The sequence below is a fragment of the Cornus florida genome, unplaced genomic scaffold (assembly GCF_030987335.1).
Source record: "Cornus florida cultivar Cherokee Brave unplaced genomic scaffold, ASM3098733v1 CherokeeBrave_3.0.0_Hap2_Chr10, whole genome shotgun sequence".
Lineage (NCBI taxonomy): Eukaryota > Viridiplantae > Streptophyta > Magnoliopsida > Cornales > Cornaceae > Cornus > Cornus florida.
Genome location: NW_026775580.1, coordinates 84,345,826 through 84,368,071, shown reverse-complemented (window position 1 = coordinate 84,368,071; position 22,246 = coordinate 84,345,826). Strand labels below are relative to the sequence as shown.

The 22,246-nt window shown below is 33.1% G+C and overlaps 1 protein-coding gene across 11 annotated transcripts in view; it reads left to right on the top strand.

Moving 5' to 3' along the window:
* Window positions 1–2,557, top strand: part of LOC132279506 (calcium-transporting ATPase 10, plasma membrane-type-like) — a 60,327-nt gene extending 57,770 nt beyond the window's left edge. For all 11 annotated transcript variants that reach the window (XM_059781498.1, XM_059781496.1, XM_059781497.1 and 8 more), the window contains 6 exons: window positions 197–242; window positions 442–576; window positions 1,336–1,443; window positions 1,525–1,616; window positions 2,015–2,154; window positions 2,277–2,557. In XM_059781498.1, coding sequence (XP_059637481.1) covers window positions 197–242; window positions 442–576; window positions 1,336–1,443; window positions 1,525–1,616; window positions 2,015–2,154; window positions 2,277–2,311 — 556 coding nt within the window. In that variant the 3' untranslated portion in view covers window positions 2,312–2,557. The remainder of the gene's footprint in view (window positions 1–196; window positions 243–441; window positions 577–1,335; window positions 1,444–1,524; window positions 1,617–2,014; window positions 2,155–2,276) is intronic.
* The last annotated feature ends 19,689 nt before the right edge of the window (window positions 2,558–22,246 follow it).

Sequence of the window (22,246 nt, the reverse complement as noted above, 5' to 3'; positions counted from 1 at the left end):
AATCTGTATGTTTTCTTCTCCGCATTATCTGTACACATTTTAAAATAAGATTGGCACATATGTTATAACTTCTTGTCTTTTTTCTTTTTTTTTTTCTTCATGTATTTGATGTTTTATTCTTTACTTCTATTTGTTCACTGGTTGATAATTAGACAGCACTGATCCACTGATCACTATGCTTTTTTATCTTTCTCAGGGAACCTCTGATAACAAATATCATGTGGAGGAACTTACTAATACAGGTATTCTTTCTTTCGAATCCAACATTAGTAGTAATGTGTAACTCTAATTCTAAAAAGTGTATAAAGAAGGAACATCTATGTTTATGGCAACTATTCTTTGCTATAGAAATTTCATAATTTGAGGGAGCAAAAATTAATTCTTTTTGGTTAAATTATTCTTCATGATTGACGAGAATTGGTGGTGGTTGAATTATTACAGGCTTTATATCAAGTGACTGTCCTGCTTATTCTCAACTTTCGAGGTAAAAGCCTCCTTGGTTTAGAGCATAAAGACAGTGTGTATGCCAACAAAGTGAAGAATACACTGATATTCAATGCTTTTGTCCTTTGTCAGGTATGTTTCTTGACCTGAATAAAGGAAATGAAAATAGAAAATGACATGTTTATTTGCCATTTATTGGTATGCAATGCTGTGAACTAAATGCATACTCTTTGGGATATCCTGCCTTTTGATTCTGTTCAAAATCTTATATGGATTGCTCCATAATTGAGGCTGTAGTTTGAGTTGAATATCAATGGTTCAAAGTGGTCTGAGTCCATTTTTTGATGAGTGGTGCTCGACCCATTCTGGCTCTGTAAGCTTATCAAGCTCCGATAATGTGCATATAGCTCCTCTCTTTTTCAGATACTACAGGATAATGAAGTTGTCCTAATTTGTTCTCATTGTCACTGCATTAAAGGCAGCAGGATAATGAGATTGATCCTGTTTTCCACTTTCTTCTGTGGTAGATGCTTAACCATCCTAACTTTAAGGTCAATATATTCATTTCACATCCAAATGCTTAATCATAGATGGCAAGAAAAATATAAAGTAAATTTTAGCTTTGAAGGTAGACTTTGTTTACTGAATGTCAACTGAGCCAATCCGAGATATAAAAGCTTTCTGGGAGCAGATGCTATGGTCAATGAATGAAGCTTATTATGAGAGTGGTAACACTGCGAATTTGTCTTGTTGGTAAAATTTAATTGGGCTTAGGTGTTCTGCAACTCCTACATTTAAACGTGAAGTTCTTGATATGATTTCCTGGGATGTGCTGTATCACAAATTTTCCCGCCTTTTCCGATGGAGAACTTTCTAACATTGATTTTGCAGATTTTCAATGAGTTCAATGCTCGGAAGCCTGACGAACGTAATGTATTCAAAGGAGTTACTAAAAACCGTCTCTTCATGGGGATAGTGGGCCTAACTCTTGTGCTTCAGGTCTGTGTGTGTGTGTGTGTGTGTGTGTGTGCTGGTTTTTACGTACATGGTTTAACATATCTTCTTGTCTTTATTTATCAGGTCATGATAATCATGTTCCTTGGGAAATTTACCACAACAGTTAGGCTTAGCTGGAAACTGTGGCTTGTTTCCATTGCAATTGGCATTATCAGGTTAGTTTATTACTACTTGTAATTTTGATGTGTTGCAGTTAATTAGTGACATTCTTCTAGCGTCTGAGATGTACTTGGAGCATGCTACATGACAAATTATAGATTACACTTTCCCCTTGCCCCTTGTTTCTTTTCTGGATCCACATATGCATACTTCCGATGTAGTAGTATTGCTCTTGTTTAATTTGATTATTTAAACTGCAATCATGGAGGGGATATAGGAATGTGAAAACTTGGCACAGGTATTGCAAATATCACCATAAGCTTTTATTCAACTACTTCTCTCTCAACCAATTAATAATATTATGCACTTTTGGTTATAAAAATGAACATTCTAATAGAAATGATATTTGATGATTTGCATTCTTTTTTCTTTTTCTTTTATTCACTTGAACCAGTTGGCCTCTTGCGGTGCTTGGGAAATTATTACCTGTCCCAGAGACGCCCTTCAGTGAACTTATCATGAAAAATATCATAAGAAAAATCTGGCGACCAAGATTTATCGTGAGAAAAATGCGGCGACGAAGATCTTCTCAAGGTATAAACCTTTCTATGGTTTATATTTAGGTATTGAGAATCAATTGATATACTTGTGTCTGAGTGATTCACTTACCTATTTACTAATCTTTTTTTTTTTTTTTTTTTTTCTCTTTTCTTTAGGTTCGGTCAATAGAAGGAATGAGGATGCTGAATGACTTCAACATGTTAAACATCCAACTTTTGCTCTGCAGTTTTTGGTGTTTTTTTTTTTTTTTTGTTAATTCACATCCGGGGGAAATTTTACACTGTGCAGCACAGTAATGACGGAATGGTTATATTAAGTACTTATGGTTGTTAATAGGTGTTTTACAAAATCACAGGGTGCTGAATACCTGGTATGTCATATATGTTTTACTTTCATTTTACGTGAATGTAAAGTAAAAGTAAGTTGTTGATTTCTACTAGGTTGTGGCCAATTTCTATTTTTTTGTGATTCGTTTTGGATACAAAGTTTCTGGTACCTGCATCTTTTTCTTTATTGAAAATGTGTTGTGGTTGTGATACTGAAGAATTTTTGCAATGAGTGCTCCAATCAAAATTCGTCATATTATGGAATGTTAATTATTGTTGAATGCATCAGATTTTACAGAATTGGGTTTACATTGTTATGGATACAGATTTGTTAAACTTCCAACAGAGCTTCCTTTCTTTCCTTTTCTGATTTGATCAACAATCGATACGAAGATGTTCATTTTATATACCAAGACTAATTGTTACCCAAAAAAAAAATTACAAATATGTTGCACAGTTTCCTAGAAAAATGATTCATGGTCTACTCACTTTTATGATTTTCGAAAATTTCTTCTAATACGAGACTAATAGTATTGTTCTTAAACATATATATCTTTACTGAAACTTATGACCTAACATATATATATATATATATATAGGTCTTAAAATGTAGCATTTAATTTTATATAATATTAGTAATAACAATATATTGATAGGCATTCATGCACAGTAATCTGTGTCCTCTTGGAGTTTGGAGGCTTCAATTTTATCCAATCCCAATTTAAGAAAAATAATTGTCAAAGTCAAATTAAGAAGACTAGGTTTTGAATTCTCTTGAATAATTTATCTTCCCAAGCGGTAAATTCAAACGTCATAACATGGTAAGCTTCACCACTGGGACAAAATTGGTAGGTAGTGAATTATTGGTCAGCCATCAAAGTTACGTCGGTGTTCTTATCAAATGTTTGTGGGGCCCTTCTCTTGGAAAGGTAAAGGTAATGTTATAGTTCAGGTTCCTTCTTGTATCTCATTTTTTGAGCCAAAAAACTCATTTTTTGAGCCAAAAAACTCTTGTAACCCAATGTGATGATCTTCAGTGAAGTGTGTGACCCAGTGACTATTAGATGCTATCTTCCCTATATTATCTTTTCTTATGAATAAAAAAATTTGATTGAAAAAAATCTACCAAAAGATCTAAAGGACAAAAATGTCCTGTGCTAAATACATTATAATCATAAGATCCACGTGTGAATTCTCTACAGTAGCTTTTATGCTTTAGGTGCAGTTTTACCAAATTTATTTTGAAATTTCATTACTCTTAGTGATAATTTCACTCTCATAAATTTCACCATTTTGAATTTCAATAATTTAAATGGTGAATTTCATTATTTTTATGGATTTCAACTCCATACAGTTTTCCATTTTTTTAATTTTAAATACTGAATTTTATTATATTTATAGACGAGTAAAAATATGTGAAATTTCACACCGTAGAGAACGAAGAAAAATTTTTGTTGAAGAGGATTTGCATTCCACGGGCTTGTCCATGTGGAAGAATCAATGAATAATTCTATTTCCCACTCGAAATATCTAGCTTTTGAGCCCAAGAGGCTTCACGTTTTTAACCATTCGAATCCTTTGTTTAACAATTTTTGGTGTTGTTACTATATTGCACAAATATGATGTCAAAAAGAAAAAAGAAAAAAAAAAACTTTATTACACACATATGAAACACAATAAAATCAAGATGCAATACAACTAAATTGAGTAGCGACATAATTAATTAAGGATTCAAATAATGTGTTGTAAACTCGATCTAAGTCACATAAAGCGGGAGCGGGAACGAGAGGAAATCAAGAGCAAGAGCATGAGAGTAACAGAATTAAATCATAATTAGTAAGAATTTGAGCGAAAGAGCGCGTTAAGCATGAGAGCAACACCTGTTGAAAAGAATTGTGTAACTTAGATCTCGATTAATCGTGTTGAATCTTGTAATACTCCTAATTTTCAGAGTGTTTAATTTATTATTTTAATTCTTTTATTTGGCAAATTGTTGTTTATTTGATTTAAATGGCTATCTGATTAATTCGGTTAGTTAGGTTATTTTAAATTATTTAATGTACTTTATTTGTCATTATTTGTTTATATGCAATTTACTTATTTAATTAATTAGTTTATGTTATTTTAATTTATTACGGTTTGGCTTTAGTGTTATTTAACCTAAAGAAATGGATTTGAGCTAATTGGAGAGGGTTAGATAAGTTATATAGAATTATGACCCATGGAAGGGGTGTGTGTGTGTGTGTGTGTGTATTAGTAGAAGAAGATATTGATTTGGTAAATTATACATGTTGAGATTTATTATTATTATTACTATTATTATTATAGTTAGACTTCGGTTAGCATTTGTGGGTTATTATATATATCTATAAAAGTAGTAGTCAAAAGAAGAAGATTTTTATATATATGTGAGTTACAAAGAGAGACAGAGATCTAGAAAGAGATAAGAGGAAGAAGAAGGTGACGGGAGATAACTTGAAGGTTGTTGGAATTAGAGAAGAAGATTGAAGAGCTTATATAATTGATTTTCAATCTGAAGATCACAAAACAAGTTCTTTATCTATCTCTTCCCCTTTAAATCTATAGTCTCTCCATCACATGCTAGACTTTAGGGTTTAAATCAGATAATTAATTGGATAATTAATTAATATGCATGACTTGAAATTAACTGTTTTCATGTTTATATGTATTTGTTCTTCAAATTGATAGGTTTTTTGATTTAATGTATAAAACTTGTTTTAAATTGTTGGATCTTGTGTATTTTCGTTGTCTATATCATTGGTGATTATATGGAACTCAAAAATCATGTTTTAGGACCCAAATGACGGATTTACAGGCCAAAAACGGATATGCTAAAACTACTCTGCGACTTTGTACTCGAGCACAAAGGGTTGTTGATGTGAACGAAGTGTGTCAATCAAAATAGGTGTTTATATATGGCAAATCGGACATCAATTTTTAAATTTGTAAAACCACTAAACAATTATATGCTAATATAGTGAGTAGGAATCGTCCACTGGGATTATTGGCTTGGAATTTAATTCAACATCAATGAGCGTGAGATTGAAAAGATAGTGTTTGTTTTGATTAAACTAATGATTAACATAATGTGAAAGCATGCAAATTAATTGAACTAAGGTGAAATTGAATTAAGGTAATAAGGAGAGAGAGGCTTGGGGCATGGATTACACCATTAAGCTCATGCCATTATACCAAATGCCTTCAATAAATGGGGAAAACAAATTGGAATAGGAATGTGACTACAAGCACACATTAATGTTTAAGAAGATAATACAAATTGCAATGAATAAGTATGAATTATCAAACTCAAGCATGAATTATCTACCTAAATACAATTATTATAAGGTGTAGTACAACCCATTAAGACTAAGCATAATCCATCACACTAAGAGCAGATGTATCCAATAAAAATCATGTATGGTCATCACTAAGCACAATTACAAAAAGTACTCCATATAGAGATCAATCCTCAATTAACCACATATAAGACAACATGTAATCAACATAGAGAATCAATTGAAAGAATTATCAATATATACCTTAGTACAACCAAGTATAAATTCATAACACTAAGCAAAATTAATTACAATTCATAATCCTCAAAATTGAAAGACAAAAGGTTTAATTACACAAGCTTAGGGCCCATCCAAGCCTTAAGTAAAGAACTAACCACTCATGGAGAAGGTAGATGTTATTATGGTGGTCTCACAATCCATCTCCAAGCTTGGGTTCATCTTTTTCTTCTTCTTCCTTAAGAGAAACCTTAGAGAGAGAATACAGAGAGAGTGTCCAATTTGTCTATTCAGTCTTCTAATTGTCCAACCTCCTTTGCAAATTGGCTCATCTTCTATTTATATGTGAATCTTAGGATCCCAAAATAGTCATAATATATGCACAAGGAAACCTGATGGGTTACACCTCGAGCCCCCTTGAATCAAAGCTTAAAACATGATTTTTGCACCTAGCAGACTTCAATCCGATCGCGCAAGTCAGAAGTCTGAACGAGCGGAGTCCGAACGCAATCCGAGTGATCGGATTTCCCTTGACTTTGACTTTGAGTTTCTTTTGATTGCTCTTCCAAGGCATGGCATCTGTCAATCTCTAAGGCACTGGAATTAACCCTGTTTAATATACAAAGTCTAAAAGTAAAGAATGAAACAAATTACGATTAGAACTGAAAAGTAAAGATAAACTAAGTTACTAACTAATGAAGATTAAGGGCTGAATAATGCAAATTTCAGCACTTATCACACCCCCAAACTTACATATTGCTAGCCCCTTAGCAATGAAACAAAGTAAAACTGAAAGAAAACAATAACTGTGAAAAGTAAAAACTAGATAACTCCTTTTTTGTAGAGATCACGGTTGCATTTAGCATATAAAACAAGTCTTTTAAACCCCTAGGTTACCCCCAGTGGACGAATGAAGTCTCGTGAGAGTTTCCAGAAATAATATCCACAAACATTGAGAGTTCATTCTCATAAATGAAACGCTAAGCACATGCCAACAATCATCACAAGAAGACTATCTTAAGTATGCAACTTTCAACCATAACTAAGCGATCTCAACATCTCAACATCAAATAAACAAATATGGTCCCCACATATCTAACTAGCTAAACATGCATGTCAAAATCAAAATCTAGCATCCTTTAAGTGAACCAGCATCCAAATATGTTGTTATTTTAGCATAGTCAATGTAAAGATCACAATTCGGCCTTAAACTAGCATACATCTCAAATATCAATCATCAAGACTATAAATGAACCTTTTATTCTTTATATATATATATATATATATATATATATATATATATATATATATAATGGGATCGAAGATGAGAGCATGGTGCAATATAAAGATCTTTTAAGCTCTTTAGAAAACTTGTGTAACGAGTGTTGGATCAATGGCTTCTAAACCAGACGGCTTTAGGGCATAGGTGTTAAGACACCCCTGAGGACTTAATAGCTCAAATCAATTGGGTTACAAATCAAGACAACTCTCACTTTTCATATCCCAACTCTTCAACTCTTTTTGGAGAGAGCGTTCATTATTTTATTTGTGCCCTTCACCTTTTAACGCGAGAATTCAATGCTTAATGAGGCAAGAATCCTAGTTACTTAGCAAAAAGGGTTGTTATTTAACATGTAAGGTCATTTTGTCAAGAATGATGACTCATCAAAGCCTACTAGCTCAAATGGGATATAACCAAAACAATGTTCATCTAAGCATATACCCCACGATTTGAATGTTAGTATGCGCTTATGCAAATGTAGTATGCTATAATCAATCTTTTCAACATATGTTCAATAGGCAAGATAATTTGGACCACAAAAGTAAACATGATGTCAAGAATTTCTAAGGAAAAGAAAATCTCCCCTTAATGGCATTCAAAGGCATACAAGAAGTATTAGACTTTTAACTCAAGTTGAGACATAGAAATCAATGCTTCCACTTTTAGAACTCAATGTTACATTATTCTCTACTCTCCATCAATTACTAACAAAGAATGTAACAAACTATCTTACTCCCAAACCTAAACTGTACATTGTCCTTAATGTGCAATGAGAAAAAAAGATATGATGGATAGAGTATACCAGCAAGGCGGTAACAATGAGTGAAAAGTCAAGGTGGTAACCCCTAAACTTAGATTCCAGCCTCACTTAAAAGTGAACACTAGCACCAGTCTCATCAATATATCACATGGAAAGAGGTTGTAGATAATACATGTAAGCAGTATATATGCATCAGGGAAGAAAAAGAGAGAGGGAGAGATAAATCATCTCTATCAAGCTAGATAATCGTCCACCTGATAAAACTGTCACACACAAGATATAGCAAGATAGATATGCAAGTAACAAAATAACATAAAAATCAAAATCAAAATCAAAATCAAATTGAAAATAATCCATACATCATATTACCAAATACCAAGGCCAAAGACTGGCCGTCAAAATAAGTGTACGAAAATCATAATTTATGGATCATATCAAATGAAAGAGAGATCAATGAGAGGGAGAATGGTGAGGTACAGATAGGCCACCTAAGTGCTACTGTAGAAACTCAGACATCATACGTCGAAAGTCAGCTCCTAAAGAGAGGATGTCCTAGCGCACATCTTGTCTATGCTAGGTAAAATCCTCTCGAAGGGCCAACTGCTGGGCCAAAATGGCCAACTCCGATGGTGGATCTGCATGGTCAGGATGAGGCTGGTCATGAAATGTTGTTGCTGCTGCATCTGGCATAAATGGATCTGCCACTGTTGGAGCTGGAGCTGGATCCTGGAAGTCCTCACTAGTGGCTGGAAAATCTAGCAACTTAGTAGCACTCATGTTCCAATCCGTGCTATCGAACTTTTCTAAACCATAAATGGCCTCCTTTTCTGGATCTAAAGGATAAAGCTGGTCACTGAGGATCTGGGTGATAAGATTGGCAAATGGTAGCTTCTATGTCTTTACTTAATGATTTCGCTTACATATCAAGCGGTCATAGTAGTCATACCAAAATCCCCAAATCAAAGTTGGGACTGAGAACCAGCAACCTGTATAGGCAGCATGAAATGCAACCAGTAGATCCGTCTTCCTCTCCGTCTTATGCCCATATAGATAGGCATTCTTGTAGAGCACATGATCTAGGAAAAAAATCTTGGGTGGTAAATACTTACAAGTAGTGGCGGTAGTATATCGAGTGTCTACAAATTTACCCCATGGACTGGATAATGTCTAAGTATGGATCCTTGGATATGAAAGGAAGTAAGAATCTGCATCACTTTCTGGAATAGGTGCCTCATATGGGCAGTGGGTAGCAACAGCTAGAGTGTGCAACGTGATGCGAATCTCATGGCCATCCATAAAAGTCAGAAGAGTATCTGGGTCATTGAAATCAATCTTCAAATGCTGGAAGAATAGTCTCACCAATCTGAGGTATGAGATGCTAAGCTCAGGATCCAATAGAGCGCCAAGTCCTCTAACCCTGATTTGATTATATGACCAAAGAGTTTCTCGCAGTTGGAGAAATGTTGCTCCATAAATGTAGTCTATGTAACTAGCTTCTGGAAGGAGAACTCCTCTGAGACCTCTTCCCTCATAATATCCTAAGGATGTGGAGCTGGATGACGTGGAGGAGGGGGATGAGCTGGTGGAGACTGGCTTCCTGAGGAGGACGATGAAGATGATGAAGCTATCATAGCTTATGGCTCCTCAAGAACTGGAGTGAATTTTCACTTTTCCCGTGTTTCATTCTAAGGTCCATAACCTGTAAAGTAAACAATGCGGGTAAAAGCAAGCAAGATTAAATCTAAAACTGAAGTATTGAACACTTTGTAAAATAGTGTAAAGTATCATGCATGCTTGAGTACTAAAATTCCTAAGGATAAACAAAGGCTCGAAAATCCTCAACTGTGGAAGTCCGATTGACTGGGTAGGAATCCGAGTGATCGAACTCTGTGCGATCGGGTTTCAAATCTGAATGGTTGGATTCCACCCGAAAATGCATTTTTGCCTCTTTTGATCACATCAATGCATGCACAATATAATACATGGCCACTTCAAGGCTTGTGGCCCCTTATATACCGCAAAGAAACTTGAGAATCATAGAAAATGGTCACTTTGACAGCATGTGACCCCCGTTTGACATTTGAAAATATATAAAACTCTAAAGATATATGGACTTATTCAATGAGCATGCGAGCACAATGGAACATATATATACATGAAACATATCCTATATTTAGGATGCTTCACAAAGAGAAGAAATCAAAAGAAAAAAAATGAAGCATGAAAAATAAAAGAAAAAGTAAAAAACGGCTAACTAGTGATGAGAATCCGAGAAGAGGGAGGGAAAATGTGAGACTTGGAGCTTGATTTCGAGTAGAAATCCCCTTGCACAGTTGAAGGAGTGAAAAGAGATGAAGAGAGCCGAAAAAAATGGAGCCCAAAGGCCGGAAAGGCTTTTTTAAACATGACTTCAACGAAGTTCGAGTGATCGAACCGAAGGATGATTTTTGAATTTTTTTTCATTTTCTAAGTGAAGGATTCCGATCGACCAGATTGGAGAATCCGATCGACTGGGAAGAACGCAGAGAATGAGAGACTCGAGAATTATGCTAAATATTGAAAATTCAATCACTCGGATAGGAATCCGAGTGATCGGGCAGAACGCAGAAAATTTAGATTTTTTTTATTGAAAAAGAATGAGGATAAGAGAGAGAAAAAGAGAGAAAAACAATAACAGGGTTATGAGACCCTGTCAACTAGGTTTAACATCCCTAGATAACGTATTTAACACTTTACTTGTAAATGGGATCCACCAAAGTGACGGACACCACGTTCCTTTAAAGATCTTAATTCTCTACGCATAACTTAAAACGTTAGCCATTAACTTTCAAGATTCTTTGATCTTTTAAATCCTTGATCTCAATTTCCCCATGGGGTGAAACGGATATGATTTCATATAGACCATCCCATCTAGAGCAGAGTTTTTCGAGGAAAAGTCGAAGCTTAGAATTAAAGAGCCACGCCTTTTGTCCCGGTTCAAAAGGCTTTTTCACAGTATGGCTATCATGAAAAGCTTTTGACCGTGCCTTGTAGATTTTAGAGTTTTCATAGACATAATTCCTAAGCTCATCTAATTCATTCAATTGGAGCTTATGGTGTTCTCCGGCCTTGTCAAGATCGAAATTTAGCTTTTTGATCGCCCAAAATGCCTTATGTTCCAATTTAACCGGAAGGTGACAAGATTTTCCATATTCAAGTCTATAAGGAGACGTGCCAATAGGGATCTTGTAAGCCGTTTCGATAAGCCCACAAAGCATCATTGAGCTTTCTTAACCAATATTTTCGGTCCGTATTCACCATTTTCTCAAGAATGTGCTTGATTTACCTATTTAAGACTTCCACTTACCCACTAGTTTGTGGATGATATTGGGTAACAACCTTATGAGTGATGGAGTAATTTAGGAACAATTGTTTCATGAAACGGTTAGAAAAGTGTTTCCCTCGATCACTAATCATCACCCTAGGCATCCCAAAACGACTAAAGATATTTTATTTGATGAAATCAATCACCATGGAATGTTCATTTGTTTTGGTTGCACTAGCTTCAACCCATTTAAACACATAGTCAACGGCGAGGAAGATGTACTCATATCCATAAGACATAGGGAATAGACTCATAAAATCAATCCCCCACACATCAAAAATTTCAACAATGAGTATTAAAGTCAAAGGCTTCATGTCTTTCTTTGACATTGAGCCTATTTTTTGGCATCGCACATATACCTTACAAAAATTATAGGCATCACTATGGATTGTTGGCCAAAAGAGACCACTTTGAAGAAATTTTAGTGCAATTTTCTTAGCGCTAAAGTGCCCACCACAAGCAAGAGTGTGGCAAAAGACTAAGACGCTAGGAATTTTACTTTCAGTGACACACCGCCGGATGATTTGGGCGGGACAATACCGAAACAATATCGGATCTTCCCAATAATATTTCCTGATGTTAGCAAAGAAACGGTCCTTCTCTTACTTTGACCAATTGGTAGGGAGTTTGCCAATTGCAAGGTAGTTCACTGTATCGGCGAACCAAGGCAAATTCCTATTGGAAATATGGAACAATTGTTCATCCGGAAATGTATTAAAGATTGAAATGTCCTTTTGGGGAAATTCAACTACCAACGAGGAAAGATGATTGACGACCACATTTTCGGAGCCCTTTTTATCTTTCATCTCAAAATTAAACTCTTGTAGCAAGAGTATCCATCGAATTAGATGAGGTTTGGTTTCCTTTTTTGAAAGGAGATGCTGTAAAACGGCATAGTCAGAAAACACAATTACCTTGGATCCCAAGAGATAAGAACGAAACTTGTCTAGTGCGAACACGATAGCTAACAACTATTTCCCGATTGTGGAGTAGTTCAATTGTGTCCCCGAAAAGGTTTTGCTAGCATATTATATAACACAAGGACGTTTGCCTATCCTTTGCCCCAAAACTGCCCCCATAGTATAGTCTGACGCATCACACATTATCTCAAAAGGTTGAGACCAATTGGGACATTGCATGAATGGGGTAGTGGAAAGGAGAGAACAGAGCTTTTGGAATGCATCTAGGCATGCATTATCAAAGACGAATGGTGTCTCCGTGGCAAGTAGATTACATAAGGGTCTAGCAATTTTGCTAAAGTCTTTGATAAATCGGTGATAGAAGCCAGCATGTCCTAGAAATGAACGAATCTCTCTCACCGTAGAAGGTGGAAGAAGTTCGGAAATGAGCTCCACTTTGGCCTTATCCACCTTTATTCATCTCTTGGGTATAACATGACCTAGCACAATCCCTTATTGAACCATAAAATTGTTTTTCTCCCAACTAAGAATAAGATTTGTCTTTCGACATCTTTGTAGAACTAGAGATAGGTGATGAGGTATGAGTCAAAGGTAAACCCAAAAATTGAAAAGTCATCCATGAAGACCTCAAGAAATTTTTCTACCATGGCAGAAAATATTGACATCACACACCTTTGGAAAGTGGGGGGATCATTGCATACCAAATGGCATCCGTCGATATGCAAATGTACTGAATGGATAAGTGAAGATAGTTTTTTCTTGATCGAGAGGGTCAAGGGCTACTTAATTGTACTTGGAATAGCCTCTAGGAAGCAAAAATAGCTTTGCCTGGCCAAGCGCTCTAGAATTTGGTTAATAAAGGACAATAGGAAATGGTTTTTCCTAGTGGCAGAGTTGAGTTTTCTATAATTGATGCACACACGCCATGAGGTGATGGTGCATTTTGAAATTAATTCCCCCTTTGAGCTATCTACAACAGTAATTCCCGACTTTTTAGGAACTACTTGGGTAGGACTCACCCATTCACTATCGGAGATAGGATAGATAATCCCGACATCCAACAGTTTCACTACTTTCTTCATTACTTCTTTCATGTTTGGATTTAAACTTCTTTGAGCATCTCATAAAGGTTTGTCATCCTCCTACATATGAATGCGATGCATATAAATGGAAGGATCGATGTCCTTCAAGTTGGAAACCCTCCATCCAATGACTTCTTTATTCTCTTTAAGCACATCTAAAAGATTTTCTTCTTCTTGATCATTTAGTATATTAGAAGCAATGGTTACTAGAAGAGTATCATTTGGGCAAAGAAAGGTGTACTTGAGATTTGATGGAAGTGGCTTAAGCTCTAGAGTAGGTGGTGAAACTAAGGATGGTATCAAAGGAGTACTTAAGAGTGGTGGGAGTGGTTCCCTTAAAGCTTTCTATTGAGGATAGTCCATCAAAGCAAGGTATCCATCATAACATTCACTTCACAAATTAAGCTATCAATGTCAAAAGTATCCATGTTGAAATGAGCAAAACATGATTCTAGTGGATCTTTTAAGAGTATAGAGGAGAGAGATTTTTACAGAAGATCATCCAAGGCATTAACTAGGAAACACTGGCCTTCATCTATGGGATGTTGGCTTGCATTGAAGACATTTAACTTGACTATCATGTTTGCCAAATAAGATATCCATAATGCCCGACCGACAAGTTATTGTGACATTGGCGATGACAAGGAATGGTCGACCTAGGATGATTGGGATATGGTTTGTAAGATTGGGCACCAATTCGGTGTTAAGGACTACAAAGTTAACCGAGAAGTAAAATTTATCCACTTTGATGAGGATATCCTCAACAATTCCCCGAGGTTGTTTTCTAGATCTATTGACAAGTTGGAGAATTATCGATGTATGCTTGAGATCGCCAAAACCCAATTGACAGTAGTCTTTCAAGAACTTGGCATATGGTGGAATTTGACGAATTCCGTCAAGAAGAAGAAGATTGATTTTAACTTGCTTAAAAATCTCCATCATGTCATTTATTTTCCTTGTTATCTCCCAAAAGAAAAAGAATCTTTTAAAGCTTGAGGAAATGGAGCCCTAGGCTCATACAGTTTCTCTATTAGTAAAGGAAAAGATGATGATGGAATTCACTTCTTGTCATGATCACTTTCTTTGGATAAAGTAAGAATGGATTTGGTAATGGGTAATGGATAACCATATGGTTGCACCGGGTTACCCTCTTCACTTGGTATCATTTGGACCTTATTGTCAATGACTCTACCACTTCTCAAGGTGGTTATAGCTTGGACTTGCTTATAGGTGAAAGATCCCGATGTGGGATTGGATTCCATCATGTAGTTTCCCCTTAGGTTTGGCTCGGGTTGACTAGGCAATTTTTCTTTTTCCCTTGCACTCATGGAATTTGCAATTTGCCCGATTTGGGATTCAAGTTTTGCAATTGATTGGGAATAGGAATGAAATAATTGTGTATTTGCCTCGAGGACATCCAAAGAAGCCAATACCTTGTCCTCAAAGGCGAGGTTCCTTTGATGTGCTTGAGAGGCATGAGAATATGATAAAGGATGATATGTATGAACTTGAGAATTTTGAAGGTGGGTTAGTGTGTGCGTATATATATGTGTGTGTGTGTGTAGTAGTCAGAAGAAGAGGGTTTGTACATATACGTGAATTTCAAAGAGAGGAAAAGATCTAGAGAGTGAAAGAGAGAAAAAGAGAGAGAGATAGAAGAGGAAGAAGAAGGTGACCGGAGATAGCTTGAAAGTTGCCGGAATTAGAAAAGAAGACCAAAGAGCTTGTATAATTGATTTTCAATCTGAAAATCATAAGGCAAATTTTTTATCTATCTCTTCCCCTTTGAATCTATAGTCTCTCCATCACATGCTAGACTTTAGGATTTAAATCAGAGAATTAATTGGACTATTAATTGATATGCATGAATTAAAATTAACTATTTTCATGTTTATATGTATTTGTTCTTCAAATTGATGGATTCTTTGATTTAATGTATAAAACTTGTTTTAAATTATTGAATCTTGTGTATTTTCATTGTCTATATCATTGGTGATCGTATAAGACTTAGAAATTATGTTTTAGGACCCAAACAATGGATTTATAGGCCAAAAACGAATCTATCAAAACTGCTCTGCGACTTTGTGCTCGAGCATAACACTGTTTTAAGGCACTGTGCTTGAGCATTGGGGTTTGTGCTCGAGCACAAGGAGGTAGTGCTCAAGCTCTGGGAACCTGTTTTCTTAAAAAATGCTTCGAATGACCCCAGTTTGAGTATAAATGATCCCGAACATATTTATAAGTATAGGGACAGTGACATAGGTTTAAAATATATAAATTTGTATTAGACCCTCGTGTTTTAATGTTGGATGGGAAGGATTGAATTAATTAATAAGTATAATTTAATCTTTCGTGATATTTAATTTGTGTAATTAAATATAATTGTTGGATTCATTATTATAATCATTATTGTTGATATACTTATGATTTACGAGCATGATACATGGCTGTAGTAATTGGTTTTACCATTATTAAATATGAATAAATGGTATTATATTTTAATCATGTTTATCATATTTATTGTTTTAGATTCGAACTATTATGGTGTATAATTGTGGTGTCATTATTAGATATAGCTATGATGAGATTTATCCTATATGTGATAAGATCATTGAGATTACTAATGAGCTAAGCTCCTTGATATTGTATGTTATTATTAGATATGGCTTTGACGATTTGATGTGTAGGTGGTTGGCTAATAAGTCAAGACCTTCTACTTATGTCATTGTTAGATATGACTCTATTTATTGATGCTATATATATGTGTGTGTGTGTGTGTGTGAGCCATGATACGAGCTTGAAGTCTTGGGATCAGTGGTTAGGACTGAGGCGTATATTACCGGTTTAGATGGGTAGCTGGATATATAAGACGTGTGTACCCTGATATAAGGGACTCTAGACTATCTCGTGTGCAATTTTTTCATAAGATACCCATTATCTGGTTGAGACTGCCTTATTGTCCAGTGAGAGTCTTAGTGTGTAATGTATGTATCGACTATGTAGGTATTGTATGAGTTTAGCTAAGGATGTATTGATTATCGGTTCTCTGATCGAGTCTTAGTAGGGGGAACTTATTTTTGTGTCTGACCCACTATTTATTTTTCAAGTCCTCAGCAGTATCAGCCTTAGATTTGTTTGTGCAGATTAGAGATCGTTCGTCTTCACTCTTCCATATCATCGATGTAAGACATTATCTTAGATTTATGTTATTTCTCAGACTTAATAGTTATTTATTATTTCAATAGATGTTGTTTTGTTTATGGGATTTTTGTTAGGGGTCCTTGATATACGAATTCCCGAGTTGTATTTTGAAGATTTATTATTTATTAGATTAATATGGAGTATTTGTATCAGAGGATTTATTATTTTGTTTTAGTTTTCTTTTCATTGTTTTTTAGTTATTTATTTTATTCCATCTTGTATTCCATATTTGTTTATTATTGATTATTTTTTATATCCCTGGGTCTTCTGGTATGAGCTTGGCCAACCTACATGTGGAAATTCGAGGGTATCATAAATCTAAAATAATATTGTTCCACTTCGATTTAATGGTGTTGTAGCCTTAGTAATTGTGTTGCAACTCCGACTAAATTGTGTTGAAGTATCCATGTAATAACAATACCAAAAACTTGTTACGATTGAGTGTCAAAAATATAAGGGTAAAGTACAATGACATCTCCTGAGGTTTGCTATATGGACAGCCATATATACAAGTTGGCTATTTTTTGAACAATGACGCCCTTATCAGAATTGTCATCCAAACAAGGCCTTAAATGGTTTGAAAAGATGAAATTGCCACTTAGTATTAAAATCAGTTTTATTATAAAATAATAGACATGTTGAAATTACCCTTGAGTTAATATGAGCTACAAAATGGCGATAATTTATTGTGTTGAAATTCATTAATTTCTCCAAGGTATTGTATCGATTCCTATGAAAAATTTACCAAAGGTTCCTCTACATGTCTAGTTTCTCTTTGAAAAATTTCATAATTTTTGGCCAAACAGATATTTTTATAAAAATTCGACAATAGTTGTTGTATGGAATTTTTCACTTTTTGAAATCAGGTTTTTAATTAATTTATTTGACAACCTTATGGACATTGAATCATTACCAAAATTTTCAGTTTTATACTTCTGTGAGTCTAATTTCCAAAACATTTTTGTTTGCTCCGTTTCAATTTCAAACGAATTTTTTGTAAATTTTTTGTTCGTTACTGGGCAAATTTTTTCTTTAACTCAACACTTAAATTTTTTGCATCAAATGTCAGTAAGAGGTAGATTGGTCCAATTCATTAAGTTGTGAAGTTAAAAAGTCCACTAAACAGTTAGAGAGTAAGTTGGTCAATTCCTCATGTATCATATGTGGTAAATGATTACATGAGTGCCTTTGTCAACTTTTTTCAAACTTGAGAAGGTGTTATTGTCCAAAAAAAAAATAATTAAACCTCGTGATGTAATTGTGGTTTATCCAAAATATAAAAAGCACAAAAAATAATATTTTCATTTTTCTTCATAAAAATGAAAAACATTTTTCACTTTAAAAAAGAAAAAATATATTATTAAAAATTATTTATGTTTTCGATGTACAGTTTCAAAAGTTAGAGACACCAAACATGTCCCCAGTTTTCTTTTCCATTTGACCCAGCTCCACAAAATGGTATGCGTGGGCCACTCAACCTAAACAAGGAGATTCCTTTCTTAGTTCCACACCACCTACTCCTAACCGCGTTCTTTAGAATTAAAAATCCATAAAAACACACCTATACATATGTGTACTATATATATAAGCACTTCTATGAAAATTAAAAGATTCAATTTCAAAAAATAGTGGGTTTCGTAGCAATGCTTCAACTATTCTCTTCTTTTCTTTTCTTTTCTTTTTAATAAGCACAAAATAAAGAAGGAAAGAAAAAAAAAAAGAAAAGAATGGGTAACTGTTCTCTTTTCTATTTTTCCACATAACACATGCCATATTTTAAGTAAATAGTAATGCTCCAATTTATCACTTACCTTTTTTTTTTTTTTTTTTTTTTTTGCGTCCCCTCTTCTTTGAAAAACCCCCAAAACCCATCCCATTTTCTTTATGACTAGTAACCGTTGCATTGCTGCAGTTTCCTGGAAATTGCCTGATCTTGCAGAGGAAGAAAAGAGAACGCGTCTTCCTATGTCTCTCTCACGAGAAGATAAAGGTGATTTAAACAAGAAAGAAAAAGATCTTGTATTTGCCAATCGAAAAAAAAGTCTCCAAATATTCCAGTTCAAACACCACAAACACCTAACTATGATCCAAAAGCTTATGATAGCCTCGTTGCGTGACAGCAACATCACAAACACCTAACTAGATGTTTAACCTCAACACCATTTTTTGACACAAATAAATACAGCGCAAAGCTCGAGAACGTCGAAAGGTGTGGTGAAAGGTGTGGTGATATTGTATGAATGGTAAAAGGGTCAGGATTAAATTGCCCCCTCTTGGTTAGATGTTGAATTCTTCTTCCCTAACTAACCACTAAATATTGCTAGGCTTTAAAAACAAAAAACCAAAAAAAACCCTTAAACAAGGGAGGAGTAGTGTTACCCATGGAGAGCTCTCGTTAGTGCTCTTACTGGCTCTTTTGGGACTTAGGTGGGCCTAATCCAAGCAACTCGAGTTTCACTCGAAAATTTGAGTCTGAATTTATTTTAGGTTATCTTCAATCGCACCGAATTATAATTAAATTGAAATTGTATTGAGATTGTAATTTCATGGTACTACAATCATTTTATCATATTGCCCCTGGGGGCTTGGCAGTGATGGTAAGGACTCGGGGTTAGCATCCAATCGGCCAGTGTTCGACTCCTACCAAGCCTTTCAATTTCTCCGACTTACCTGGTATATCCTTGGGGTGGGACTCTTCACCCAGGTTTGTGGTGCTAACTAAAAAAAAAAAAATCATTTTATCCTATCAATTCAATTCCAAATTTACTATTTGGATAAATTTTAAAATTCAAATTCCATTGAATTCCATTTCTAATTTTATTGTTTGGATAACATTATTGATTTCTAATTGAATTACAATTTTTATATTTTGTATGATACGTCTAGCCAAAAGGAAACTGCATGAAAATTTTGAGATATATTTATCAAAAAAAAAATGACATCAAATAAATATGTAGCCAAAATTATTCAAGACACTAATATTTTTTTTAGTGAGTGACCTTTTTAAAAATATTTTCTTTGTTCAACAAAATAATTAAAATTAATTTTTCTTGATCACCTTCTTCCAATTCTATTATTATTTGATATAAATGTCAATCATAAGACAAATTTTATTTAACAAATAAGATTGAATATTCTATACTCCAAAATATGCATTTGGAATTATCATCACCTAAATAGCATATAACTATGAATTTTTATTTTTATTTTTATATTTTTATATTGACTCCCAAATTTTAAGTAACTTTTTTTTTTTTTTTTTTTTTTTTTTTTTCTTCTTGTAGAAATTAACTAATTAAGTAACTTAATATGTGTATGAATGATTGGAATTTTTTTTTTTCTTATTTATTTATTTATTTACCGAGGCACATGATAGATAAATTTCAAATAAGGACAATTCCATAGAAATAGAGTTTTGTGGGTCAAAGGACAAAAAAATGGTGTCAAAATTAAGTTTTCCAAATTAATGGAATTCTCTCAAAGTCTGAGGTGGACATGGAAATTTAATGTATATCATCTTTTTATTTCCAAAATACCCTTCTATTACTATTATAGATTTTTGCCTCTGCATCGCCTGTGCTTGAATGCCTTGAACTTTTTTCTTTTCTTTGGGTGAAAGGCCCTCTCTCCATGTAACTTTTACTGGTGACCAAAGGCCCGTAAGACTAGAAGTCTCAATTGTTCCAGAGCAAACCCATTAAAAAAAAAAAAAAAAAAAAAAAAAAACCTATTTCATCATCAATCTCTCTCACCCCTAAACCAGCCCCTTCTGAATGTGTTCATCTTTAATGGCAAAAACAATTCTTTCTTTTTGATTGGCCATCTATTTCTTTCACCCACCTAATTAGCAAACCCATTTTAAAATTAAAAAAAAAAAAAAAAAAAGCAAATCCATTTAATCATTAGAAAAGTGCAAATGACCAAAAGTTTTGGATTAATTTCTCAGGTTTGTTAGTTGTTCGTTTGGGAAGAAGGGTTGTCATATATGGGTTTCTCTCTCTAACTATGAGGGGTAGTAACAGAATTTCATAATAACAATAGAAGGGTATTTTGGAAATAAATATATAATGTACATTAAATTTTCATGTCCACATCAGAATTTGAGAAAATTTCATTAATATAGAAATTTTAATTTTGACTCCATTCTTTTATCATTTGACCTCTAAAACTCCATTTTTATAAAATTATCCCTTCAAATATATGTGACCCATGGTAACACGTTGAATATATAATATAAACGTAATTTTAATTATCTTGGGTAATAGGCTGCCAGCAAGACCTCACCCACATCACCTCTCTCTTTCTGGGTACATAAATCCACTCATTACAGTTTTGCTTTACCCTTCTCTCTTTTTTTTGTTTTTATTTTATTTTTTTCTCATCATTTTTTAAATGTCAAATAATCCTATATGTGTACAGATATACTAGAAAAAGGCACATGCGTTACACGTAATGAATATTTGGTAACTTATCAAATTATTTTATATATATATATTTTAATTGTTTACATATTAATTAATAAATTTTTATTTTATATTTGAGTTTTATAGAAATTCTTTTAATAATAGTATAAGTAATTTGAATTTTATTACGTAATTTTATTAGGTAATTTTTAGAATTTTTTAGAAACTCTTTTTACAAAAACTCTTTTTATATTAATTAATAAATATTTTTTTATATTTTGTGTTAGAATTTTAAAGAAAATAGATTTATTAGGTAATTTGTAATTTAAATTTTATTAGATAATTTGAAAAAGGTGATTAATTTTATTAGCTAATTTTTAGAATTTTATAGAAACTATTTTCATAAACACTTTTTATATCAATTAATAAATATTTTATAGTTTTATAGAAACTCTTTTTATAAAAATTATTTTTATATTAATTAATAAATATATTTTTTTTTCATATTTTGTATTAGAGTTTTATAGAAACTCTTTTAATAATAGTATAGATTTTTTTTTATACTAATTAATAAATATTTTATAGTTTTATAGAAACTTTTTTTATAAAAACTATTTTTATAATTTGAATTTTATTAGGTAATTTGAAAATGGTGATATTTTTTTATATTTTGTGTTAGAGTTTTATAGAAACTCTTTGAATAATAGTATAGATTTATTAGGTAATTTTTAATTTGAATTTTATTAGGTAATTTTAAAGTGTTGATTGATTTTATTAGCTAATTTTTAAAGTTTTATAGAAACTCTTTTTATATTAATTAATAAATATTTTTAATAAATGTTTTATATTAATTAATAATTATTTTATAGTTTTATAAAAACTCTTTTTATAAAAACTATTTTTGCAATTTAAATTTTATTAGGTAATTTGATTTTATATTTTGTGTTAGAGTTTTATATAAATTATATTTATTAGGTAATTTGAAAATGGTGATTGATTTTATTTGGTAATTTTTAGAGTTTTATAGAAACTATTTTTATAAAAACTCTTTTTATATCAATTAATAAATATTTTATATTAATTAATAAATGTTTTATAGAAACTCTTTTTATAAAAACTCTTTTTATATTAATTAATAAATATTTTTTTTTATATTTTGTGTTAGAGTTTTATAGAAACTCTTTTAATAATAGTATAGATTTTTTTATACTAATTAATTTTTTATAATTTTTTGAGTTTTATAGAAACTATTTT